Source organism: Syzygium oleosum, unplaced genomic scaffold, assembly GCF_021117445.2.
Source record: "Syzygium oleosum isolate NSW1041296 unplaced genomic scaffold, Sole_v2.1 Sole_v2.22, whole genome shotgun sequence".
NCBI classification, from domain to species: Eukaryota; Viridiplantae; Streptophyta; class Magnoliopsida; order Myrtales; family Myrtaceae; genus Syzygium; species Syzygium oleosum.
Genome location: NW_026607506.1, coordinates 4,342,009 through 4,354,250, shown reverse-complemented (window position 1 = coordinate 4,354,250; position 12,242 = coordinate 4,342,009). Strand labels below are relative to the sequence as shown.

Below are 12,242 nucleotides of genomic sequence, written 5' to 3'. Positions count from 1 at the left end.
TTTGATTTTTGTGGCATATTCGTCCTTTGTCCGAGTCGGCCATTGATGGAACCTTCGACGGAGATCCATTCCACTTTTGCTGGAGCGATGCTCGCGGTTAGAGGCCGCTTGAGTTAGTCCATCTCTCACGATTTGGTTTGCATTTATGTTTTCTATGTGCGATTGAGTTTCAGTTTGCGTAATTTTTGAGTTTGAGAATTTCTCGCCAGAGTTAGTCCGACAACGTAGAAATCGTCGGCCAATTAGTGGCCGGTGGTGATTCGCCGGCGGTGGCTTAGCGTCGGAGAATATTTTGGTGGTGATTGAAGTGCCGGTTTGAGATTTTTGGCGAACCTCAGTAAAGGCGTGAGAAAGGTGAGCCCTCGGCGAAGCTTCAGTGAGAAAGGTAAGAAAGAAAACCATCGGGAAAGAAGACCATAAAAAAAGGAATAAAAAAGAAAGAAATAAAAAGAGTCGAATATAATGGAGACCGGTCACATTCTGATTTGAGTGGAACAGAGGTGTAATGGGCCGTAGGTCAAGCCAAGTGAATGGGCTGAATTCGAATTGGGCCTCGATGGATAAAAAACTGAAATTTAATAGTTTGGGCCTTATTCATATTGAGCCCAAGAGATTGCCCGAGTTGACCCAACCCGGATCATCTGGGTCTGGGTCAGACCAGTGAGTCGGACCGGGTTCTCTGACCCGGACCGAAGTCCTTTTTCCCGAAATTTAATAAATAAATAAATCAGAAAATTCAGAAAAATAAAAAATGTGAGAAAAGCTAAAAAATGTAGAATTCTCTTGGCTTAGGGATTTTAATAAATACTTTAGGTTTGAATAAAATTTGATCCCAAAATTGAATAAGCCTTTAGGGCTTTATCAGATTTTTTATTGTTTTTTTTAGAAACGATGCTAGGTCGTTGTTTGTGTACATTCATTTTGATTTCATTTGATTGCGCACTTTAAATTCATTAATTGTTGTTTTCCCCTTTTAGAATGTTTAGGATGAAAATTCAAAATTCTCGATTGGTAAAAGACTGTCGTGACATGTTGGTTAGCAAATAATAAATTTTAGGTACCGAAATGGCATTAGTTGAAAAGTTAGTGTAATCAAATCCCCGATCCTTAAGAATCTTTGGTTGCATATGTTTTCGAGATGACACTCTCGCATCTCGATTAGGGTTTCTAGCCGACCCTTAATCATGACTAGTGGTGACTCCTATCGAACACATAGATTTAAACAACCAATGTCACACGAGATATGGACTGAGGGAGGGTTCCATAAAATACCTCTAAATCTATTTCCCCGAGATGGGCCTCGAGGATTAGGTTGCAACAATCTTTAATTGATTATGAGCAAAATACTGTTCGTTCCAACATTTGAGATCTCTACCTTTGTAATTTCAATGATTCGAGTATACACCCTTCCCATCGACTCATTGCCTCCTAATCCAAAGCGTAACTTCACCTAAGCGATATCTAGTTGCAGACAAAGACTCTCCAAAATGTGGGGATGAAAGAGCCAAATACATATTACGTATCTAGTCTACTTCCTAATGCAAATTACTATCAGGCTGTTGTGTGTCACGTGTTTTACATTAGACATGGTGGTACAACTCCATAATCATAATCATAATCATAATCATAATGGCAATACTTGTGAATGATTTTACTAAGAGCATCATGAATCTAACGACTATTGTTTTGTAAGTTTATGTTACATAAGTCTACTATGTATCTCCTAGATTAAAATCTATTTTTTTATTATGTCTTTTCAGATATTTTGTAGTATTTTGTTGTTGAGGTTTTAAGAATGGGTTTTAATTTCTTACACTAAATTATATTGTTTTCATTCTAATCAAGGAAAAGGCGTTACTTTTGTTTTTGGTAGCAGGAAAAAGCGTTACTTGTTTATCTCTTCTTTTATCTTTTTTCCGAGGGAGAGGGGAGGCATGGGTTCCACAAGTTGCATACAAGTAGGCTCCACGTGTCATGAACAAATTCAGACGGGAAAAGAGGGAATGTAAATTGTAAAGATGACCCCACAAAAGGTATATAAACAGAGCCTACATGAGTGGGAGCCATGAGCACTTCTATCTTGTTATCACATGAAATTACAAAAATTTCCTTAATTGAGGTTATAAACAAAAGCAATAAATTTGCTAGACGCTTTTATATACGTCGTAGATAATAATCAAAGTTCTACTTTCAATTTTCATATTTTTTTAGAATAACTAAGCAGATTTTGGGAATGGAGATTCTAAAAATGTCCAATTGCACAAAATCGGTGACTTTCTTCCGATAAGATTGGTAATAGTGTGGTATGATGTGGTGTGGGATGAGGTGGGTTGGGAGCAAGAGTGACATCCCCACCCTTGCTATCGATGATAGTTAAGGAGATCTTATATCAGACCCGTGCTCCACGCGAGGCAAGTTTATAGGTCTTATCCCCACTTGAATGGGGCAAGCTGATTTCACATTCTGTTGTATAGCCTAACATTTATGTTAAACTTAACTATAGTTCAAAAAATTCATTAAATTTAATATTGTATAGTTATTCTAAACATTGAAAATTTACAAAAAAAAATTGATTGTTTGAGTACTATCCAAACAATCAAATGATTAAAAAAATACCCTTTACATGTAAAACATATGGTATAAAACCCTAATGTTGATATTTAAAGCAGCTAAAAATGAAGGGTGGGGTGGGGCACTGTCGGTACTTGCTAGGGAAGGTTAAATTGCCATCCCTCCCTTACGAGCGACTCGCTAGAGATTGTGACCTCTATGGACGACAAATCCAAGAAAGAGATAGTTGATTTTACTATTCTGCTAGTTACGAAGCCCAAGCTAGGCATGAGAACCGACGGATGGGTCTCTATTTACTGCAGAAACTTTTACCCTATGTCTAGATATGAAGTTTTTTTTATGGGGAATGAAATATTACGGAAAGAAAAGGGAAGCGGCAATTTCTATCTCATGGATCTTTTCCCCTCGAAAATGAAAGGGTTGCAACAAATTCCTGAATCTTTTGTCGCTTCCCGAGAATGCTTCAACAAACAACGTAACCAAATACGAAACAAAACTCCTATGAGCTTATCACCATCAATGGCATTTCATTCAGTCTTGAAGACACTGTTTTCTTACACATATATCGTACAATTCTTAAAAGCTCTGGTGTTCTTCCTCATAGCTAGGTCACGGAGCCAAACTAACCGGGATATCTTATTTCGTTGAGTAGAGTTTGTCATTCATGCACTCTTGCAGCTCTTGCTTTTCTATGAAGCGGCACTTCTCGCTATAGTGACAAAAAAAAGTGCAACGCAATGCCAAAAGGTAGGAAATTGCCTTCTTGCTTTATTTGGGAAAGAAACCGAAACTGCATTTCCAAAAAGTAATTTCCAATAGAATTGTTCGAATAGATATTCAACACAGCAATCTTTCCACGGTTATTCATTTATTAGATAAATTGGGCATTCGTCAGAGCTTTGCTAACTATTCCTAGAACACAAGTGAGTACAATCATGTATAATTCCCCGTACTTAATTTAAATTGAGTCATCCTCTTATAGGACTTCCAAATCGATAATCAATCAGCTGTAAGAAAAACAAAGCCTCTATCAAAAGATTAGGATAAAAGGATACGACCATTGAACTTGTTTCTTGTATATAGTCACGCACTAGAAACCACTAATCAGACGCCGGAACTAGTAGTGGCTGCTTCAATGTCAAGTACGGACCGGTAGGTCAAGCCCGATTTGTTTGTTTCACTAATTGAAGTCCATAGAGAATTAGATCTCATATTGTCGAGTAAACTTTGAGTCTCTTCATCATTGTGTTGATCGGGCCACAAGTTCTTGCTGATCCTAGCAAGTTGCTCGGCCACTTCCCTCATTGTTGGCCTATTCACACCATTATAGTTTAAGCACCTTCTAGTGAGCAAACCAACCGCCTTGATCTCCCGCATTTCACCTTCATTGGACACCTCGGTATTTATTATATGGACGAGTGTCTGGTTCCCCACGGCAGAGATGAAAGATTGGACAATGTTGATAGTTTCCCCAGATTTTGTCCGCTAGATTGGTGTCTCTCCGGTGAGGAGCTCCACCAAGACAACCCAAAGCTGTAAACGTTGCTCTTCATGGTTAATTCACCGGTGCTGAGATACTCAGGGTCAAGGTAACCTATGGTGCCTTGTACTCTTTCGGCTATGTGAATCTGTTCGAGCGAAATCAACACCGAGGCATCGAAATCAAATATTTTCGCGGAGTATTTATCATCCAAAAGTATATTCGGGGTCTTGACATCGCTGTGAATGATTGGCGAGTCAGCCATTGAATGCAAGTACTCGAGGGCCAAGGCAGCTTTTGAGGCGATTCTTCAACGATCGTAAGACCGTGGATCTCTTGTCATTAATGCGGTGATGGAGAGTCCCATTTCGGATGAATTCATAGACCAACAATGGCACTTTTGTCTCCAAGCAATATGCCCAGGACCTGGACCAAGTTCTTGTGATTCACCTGTGAAATAATGCTGATTTGTGCCGGAATTCATTGTGAGTGCTAGAGACCCGTTATTGTTAATGTATTTCAGCTTCTTGGTAGGGATGTGACCGCTACTGAAACGTCGCCGTCAATTCTTCCTCTGTAAACCGTTGTCCCCAATTGTTTTTGGCGGCGAGTGTACAGTCGACAACGGTTGATGGGCACCATGCCTTCGCTAATTGATTAGCAACGGGCTTTTGGGCTTTTTGGACGGCTTTTTCCCGTCGCCTGCTGTCAAATTTTTTAGCAGTGTTTCCAATACTTTTAAGTGCCTCTAATATTTGAAGTGTTTCAAACTTGTTGTAATTGTCAAAGAACCCTCTCCACAGGTATCCTCTAAAGTAATCACAAAGAATCGACATAGGCAACGATGATAGTTGCGAGATGTGAAGAATAGTGGCGCAAGGAGTTTTATAAGGAAGGCGGACGCATACCAAATGCTTTTATTCCTTCCATTTTTTGTCGACACTGACTCCAAAGACAAATCTATGTTTTCATGACCTTTTTATTTGCCGAGCAGACGTTTTATGTATGTCATTCTGTGTATTTGTAAGTTATACCCTTCAATGTCTAAGTTATAATAACTGTTAGTTACTTTGTAGTTATTAAAGTATTTCTTTTTTGTTACCATGGAGATTATTTATTCAATACGAGATTACCCGTAAACTTAACGATAATCCAAAAGTTAAAAGCATGGTTGCCGTCCATATTACCGTTTTTGTATGAAATTGTTAATATCACCAAACCATGCGCAACGCATGTGACCCAGATACCAGCTAATAAAAAGTCGGGTAAATTTACTTGAACGCTAAGCCAATGTTGCAAATTGGAGAGTTTTATCCGATTGGATTGAACTCGCGGTTGGCGAAAAGATGAGCAACATTTGTTGCGTGAGTCACCGCTTACGACCTTCGTCTCTCATCACCATTTTCCAGGCAACGTGACCTACCCATTCTCCATCCTTCTTTCTCTATATCTTTTCTTTTCTCTTTTATGGTGCATTTGTTTAAGAGAGAGTGTTTTCTCGGAATTAGTTTTCTTAACTTTCACCCATTTGGTTCTCTAAAAATAATTAGTCAATCAAAAGCATTTTTCAGTCAAGGAAAATATTCATGCAGAAAATTAAAAAAGTGAATCTCTAAATTTAAGAAAGTGAAAACACTTTTCGGAATTGCTATTCTTTAATTTTTTTTAATATTTTACTTTTCTTTGATTAGTCAATCGCAACCTAACAGAGTAAGGTTTACTCCCACTAGTACTGTGGTAGACGGCGGTGACGGGCTTGTTCAAAATTATCAATAGTTCTCAAAACGAACATTCCGTTACATATGTGAATATCATATGTTAAATCCCAACGGGGTTATCAATGTTGATCACCCTTTCTCATCCTTTTCTAGCAAAAAAGAAAAAAGAAGTGGAATTAGATTCCATATGGAATAGGTTTCTCGAAAAGTGTGGAATTGGATTACCTAGCAATAGTTAGTATTTAGATTGCCATTCCACATTTGTGACACCACAAGATTATCAAAAACTTAACTCAATCAATATTACCGCCACCACTGGTCATCGCCACCTGCCGCCCTCGGCCACTGTCGCCACTGACATCCATCTCCACTGCCGCAGGTGAGAAGAAATCTTTATTATTAAAATTAATACCACGAAAAACCCCAAATTGGTACACCTGTTATAATTTTACCTCGAACTTTTTTTTATCACAAAAAATCCCAAATCGGTACGCTTGTGACAATTTTACCTCGAACTTTTTTTTTTACCACAAAAAACTCCAAACCGATACACTTGTGACAAATTTACCTCAAATTTACAAAAAAAAACTCCAAATTTGTACACTTGTGATAAATTTACCCCGAACTATTTTTTTTACCACTAAATATCTCAAACTAATACACTTGTGATAATTTTACCCTGAAATAATTTTTTAATATTATTATTTTTTTATTTTTTCGAATTTTTTTCTTTTTTCTTTTCTTTTCTTTTCTGTTTTTTTTTTCCTTCATCTTCAACCTCTAGCCGGTTGCCGGTCTGGCGGCCAGCCAGAGGTGGAAGCCGGCAAGGTCGGCCCCAGCCGCTGACGAGGCTTAACCTCGCTAGCATTGGGCGAGGTCGGCCTTGCCAGCGTTGCTTCACGCTTGACTTCCTCCTTTGCTCGTGTCTCGCAGTCCCACTTCTGCTCTCGCTATTCGGAAGTACACGAAGAACTCAGTTCGGCGTCTCCTCGGCCGGAGCAAAACCCTAAGACCCATTAAGCCGATTTGTGGAATTTCATGGCAAAGATGAGGAAAACCGTAGAACCCAACCCCCAACCACCTCCTCTGAAGGAAGAAGAAGAAGAAGAAGAAGAAGAAGAAGAAGAAGGGAGCGAATCGTCCTCCGAAGAGCAAGAAGACGAAGAAGCGTCGAAGTCAGAATCCTCTGAGGACGAAGACGAGGCGTCGAAGCGAGAAACCATCAAGCAACTCCTCGAGCCATTCACCAAAGACCAGCTCATCGCCATCCTCAAGGAAGCCTCCGCGAATGACCTTCTCTGCTCTCCGTGCTCATCAAATCGGCGAAAATCGGACCCCATTCACCGCAAGATCTTCGTCGGTGAAGTCGGTCTCGCCCAACGCCGACGAAGTCAAGCCTCGCCAACGGTCGGCGGGGTCGACCCCTCGCCAGATTTGGCGAGGCTCGAACTTGCTGGCAACTGGCGAGGTCGGCCTCGCCTTGCAACGACGAGGTCGAGCCTCGCCAGAGGCCGATGGGGCCGACCTCACCGGCTTCTGTCTCTGGTTGGTCGCTGGTTCGGCGACCGGCTAAAGGTTGAAGATGAAGGAAAAGAAAAGAAAATAAATAAATAAATAATTCAAAAAAATAAATAAATAATATTAAAAATTAATTCGGGGTAAAATGGTCACAGGTATACAAGTTTGAGGTTTTTTATAGTAAAAAAAAATAATTTGGGGTAAATTTGTCATAGGTGTACCAGTTTGGGGTTTTTTGTGATAAGTTCGGGTAAAATTGTCACAAGTGTACCAATATGGGGTAAAATTATCACAGGTATACCAGTTTGGAGATTTTTTGGTAAAAAAAAGTTCGGGGTAAAATTGTCATAAATGTATCAATTTTGGATTTTTCGTGGTGTTAACCCTTATTATTATGACCAAAACTTTTTGCAATTTATATAGTTGAAGATATCTTTCCAAGGAATGAGATTATATTACATATAAAGTGAGAATCTCCTTGAATTTCTTGTCATGGAATCAAACGACCTCCAAAAGTTGTGACGTTATCATGCAATTGGTCGAGATGGAATTTCTCAAAAGCGGATATTTTATTTTGTGAGTAGAGTTTGTCATTCTCGCACTCCCGAAGCTCTTGCTTTCAATGAAGCGGCACTGTTTCGCTATAGAGACAAAAAAGTAAAAAAAGTCCGATGCTTGACAAATAGTAGGAAATTCCCTTCGTGCTTTATTTGGGAAAGAAGGTCTGTGTCAAAACTTCAATTCTTAAAAGTAATATCCAATGGAATTGTTCGAAAAGAGATTTTACGGAGCAATCATTCCGTAGTTGGGTACTCATTCGGAGCTTTGTGAAGTATAGCTAGAACTGAAGCGAGTACAATCACGTATAATCCCCTAGAATCATCCCTTATTAAAACTTCAAAATCGAAAATTAATCAGCTGTAGGAAAAAACAGAACCTTAATCAAAAGATCAAGGACAAACATACGAACATTGGACTTGTTTCTTGTACATAGCCCCGCACTAGAAACCATGAATCAAATGCTGGAACTAGTAGTGGCTGCTTCGATGTCAAATACTAAAAGATCGGTTGACTCCGGTTTGTTCATTTCACTAATTGAAGTCCAGAGAGAATCACATCTCGTCTCGTCGAGTAAACTTTGAGTCTCTTCGTCATTCCGTTGATCGCCCCACAAGTTCTTGTTGATCCTAGCCAGTTGCTCGGCAACTTCCCTCATTGTTGGCCTATTCACACCATTATAGTTCAAGCACCTTCTAATGAGCAAACCAATCACCTCAATCTCCCGCACTTCACCTTCATTGGATGCCTCAAAATTTATCATATGGAGGAGTGTCCGGTTCTCCACAGCAGAGATAAAAGATCGGATGATGTTGATTTTTTCCCCAGATTTTGCTCGCTGAGTTGGCGTCTCTCCGGTGAGGAGCTCCACAAGGACGACCCCGAAGCTATAAACATCGCTCTTTGTGGTTAATTCACCAGTGCTGAGATACTCGGGGTCAAGATAACCTATTGTGCCTTGTATTCTTTCAGCTATATGAGTCTTTCCAGGTGAAATCAAAACTGAGGCTCCAAAATCGGATACTTTTACGGAGTACTTCTTATCCAAAAGTATATTCAAAGACTTGACATCGCTGTGAATGACTGGCGGATCTGCCAAGGAATGCAAGTACTCGAGGGCCAAGGCGGCTTCCGAGGCAATCCTGAGACGATTCTTCCACGATCGCAAAAACGTTGATCTCTTGTCATGAATATGGTGATAGAGAGTCCCATTGGGAATAAATTCATAGACCAACAATGGCACTTTTGTCTCCAAACATATGCCCAGAAGCTTGACCAAGTTCTTGTGATTCACTTGTGAAATAATGCCGATTTCGTGCAGGAATTCATCGTGAGTGCTCAGAAAGCCATCCTTGTTCATGTCTTTCGGCTTCTTGACAGGGACATCTCTAGGCTTCTTGACCGCGACTAAAACATCGCCGTCGATTTTTCCTCTGTAAACTGAAGCAAAACCACCCTCACCGAGCTTGTTGCTGGCATCGTAGTTGTTGGTGGCTTTAGCCAACTCTGCCTCGGTGAAGATTTTCACTCTCTGGTGCTTCAAGATCTCTCCTCCATTTTGCCTAAAGTATCTCTCTTTGGCTTTCCTCTTGCATATAAACAAGACTAGGCCACTAACAAGTATGCATGATGTTACCGCTACAATGACTGCCACACAAAATTGAGGAATGAATGGATTAGTCTCTCTCCCAAAAAAATTGATTTACTTTATACAAAATGAATTCGGACCTTCTAAATTTAAGAACTAAATTTTAATCTTAACTTGACCCTCTTAACCAAATGGAGGATCCAGATTAAGCTACACCACAAAAATGCCCCAACTTTGGTGAAATAGACTCGCATTTTCCGCAAAACCACATACGCACGAGCGCGTGCGCGTACACACCAATCAAATTTCTTGTAGCCCAACTCCACGTTAACCATTGGCCAATCAAATGCCCGTCGAAGCCACAATCATGATGAGTGCCACTGCGGTCATCGAAGCGCCCACAAACACAAACCTCTCTCTCTCTCTCTCCAGCGGTCACTTTTCAGGGTCGACGACCTTGTGATTTTTTGTTCAAATCACGTTTCACGGTTACTGATATTTGTCATGTGGGTAAACTTACAATTTTTAGGTAGAGGTTGGACCTTCTAGCCTTTTAGCCAAAAGGGATTGGGGTGTTTTTGAAGTAAAAGAAAAAAGAAGTTTGGTGTGTGCAGTGAATATACGACCAAAAGAAAGAAAGTGTGGCCGCGTGGATCTCTCGGTGAATACAGAAAAGGAAAAAAAATCCTCAGATGAGGGGCAGTTCTGTGGTACCCGACTACCAGCAACAGATTATCGGATTGTAATCAATCGTAACTCCTCACAAGTATTTGTAATTCCTATACAAATTATACTAAGAAACAAAATTTTATGGCCTTTGCAATCAACAGGGGAGACTTGCCTTTTTTTTAATCCGATGGTCATCGAATGGTGACCAATGACCTCTCAATTGCAAAGTAGAATCGGATATAATTTCAGAACATCATAACACAAGCCACTTCGTAGTCTAAAGCAAGAATAGCTTAGATTATTGAGCGACCATCGCAAGGGATGTAAAATTACCTGAAGTAATTATAACAAGACGAGAAGTTTGGCAACCAATTTTGCCGTCACCAGTCATGCCAAATGGGCAGTCACACGTGTAGTTCCCAGGCGTATTTTTGCAATTCCCGTGACATGGATGCTGTCGTGGATCCTTGCACTCATCGATGTCTATATCAAGTAGAATCAACGGTGTTTATGTGTTTTTTAAAAATTACGTATTGATTGTCTTGAAACATCTTAACTCAATGAAAAACTGGCTTGAGGAGGTTGGATGACGAAATTATGGCCAAATCCAAACAAAATAATTTTTGGCTCGCAAAGAGAACAGAAGAATACCTTGACATCCTCGGAACTGTGGGTACACTGGGAAGGCATAGGGATTCCCTTCGTACCCAGCCTCACAGAAGCAACGATAACCCTGCCCGCGCGGGAAGTAAGAGCAGTGACTATTGGCGCCGCAGGCATAGCTCGATCGGTTGGATTGCGCTTCCTCGCAGGTCAAATTCCGTTCAACTACCCAATCCACGACAACCCTTGATAAAAAGTCTTTGTGCATATCGGCCGGGACAGGAAGCTTGTAATTGGAGACATTAAACGACTCCTGGTCCACTATGAATGCTGATCCGCAAGAGCGGAAGTCCTGAATAGAGGCGTATTTCGTCACTCGGGACATGGATATTTTGAGGCTCCTGAGGCTCTTGGGGATCGACGTCTGACAGCACCCGACCCCAGAACAAGCGCTCTCGTTCGTGAAATTGACGTCCTCGGGGCAATAGGAGAAGCATCCACTCTCGAAAGTCGCGTGGGTGTCTGAGATAAGAGCCAAGGTGTTGCAACCGAAGACAGTGAGCTTGTTCCGGTCGTCTGAAAATGTATAGTGCCCGTCGTCGCCCAGGCTGATCCCTCGACGAGGGTCAGAGTCGTCAAGCCGAACCTCACTCTCGTTATAGCAGTCTAAAGCTCTGTGGAGGCTAATGGTCACTGTCCCATTCTCCAGGGATATGTCGGACAACGCGATGTTGCCGTTGTGCAAGTTCCCCGTTGTGCAGTCGAGGACAAGTTTGGAGTTCCGCGCGCAACTTTCGTCGAGCCCGAATGGGAAAGGCACGTTCATGCTGCCGCACCTTCGGACGCAGTTGTCCTTCTCGGTAAAAGTGGCCAAGGCCAAGGCCAAGGCCATTGGAAGAAAACACAAGACAGCCGCTTTCATCTTTGTGTTTCTCCAATCTGTGCTTCCTCTGGGCTCTCCTCTCACCGGTTTTTATAATCCTACTTTCGCTGATGCCGATGCCTCAGCGGCAGCCAAGCCAGGGAGCACATTGGATGACCGAGTCATCAATTACGACCGTTGGAGAGAGTGAGCTGGGTTTTCCTGGAAACTTACCTGAATATAAAGGCGGCTGATGTTCATATTGCTTTCATTTTCACTTAAAATTTAAACGTTCTAGAGGCGTGAATGTTTCACAAGATAGAGCAAATTTTCAATTCTCAAAGTATTCATTGCATTCAACACAAGAAAAATCACTCTCTTTGAATCCACAAGTTTCATAATTGGTTGTTCAATAAGTATGAAACGTTTTTTTTTTTTGGTTCTAATTTCATGTCATAGATTAACTTGATTAATTTCTCTAGTGTCAATCTTTCGATTCAATTCAAAATCTTCCATTCTGAGGAATTGTAAAATGAATATGATCAAAAGCTCTTTTGATTTTTTGGTCTTGCATAGCATTGATTTATTTGTGATCTTAAAACTTTTTTTTTGTCGAAGATCTTATACCTTGATGGCTACCAAAAAGAAATTGATTTGCACAAAAAATTTTCTTTG

General features: G+C 40.8%; 1 protein-coding gene and 1 pseudogene across 1 annotated transcript; both read right to left on the bottom strand.

Annotated features, from left to right (window-relative positions):
- Window positions 1-3,362: 3,362 nt before the first annotated feature.
- LOC115669952 (wall-associated receptor kinase-like 1) lies at window positions 3,363-7,109 on the bottom strand (annotated as a pseudogene).
- A 1,081-nt stretch (window positions 7,110-8,190) lies between these two features.
- LOC115669849 (wall-associated receptor kinase 3-like) lies at window positions 8,191-11,759 on the bottom strand. The gene is made up of 3 exons (XM_030590991.2): window positions 10,754-11,759; window positions 10,436-10,585; window positions 8,191-9,492 (listed from the first exon to the last, which is right to left on the bottom strand). The coding sequence occupies exons 1-3, from the start codon at window positions 11,625-11,627 to the stop codon at window positions 8,303-8,305; spliced, it is 2,214 nt and encodes a 737-aa protein (XP_030446851.1). The 5' UTR covers window positions 11,628-11,759; the 3' UTR covers window positions 8,191-8,302.
- Between the last annotated feature and the right edge of the window lie 483 nt (window positions 11,760-12,242).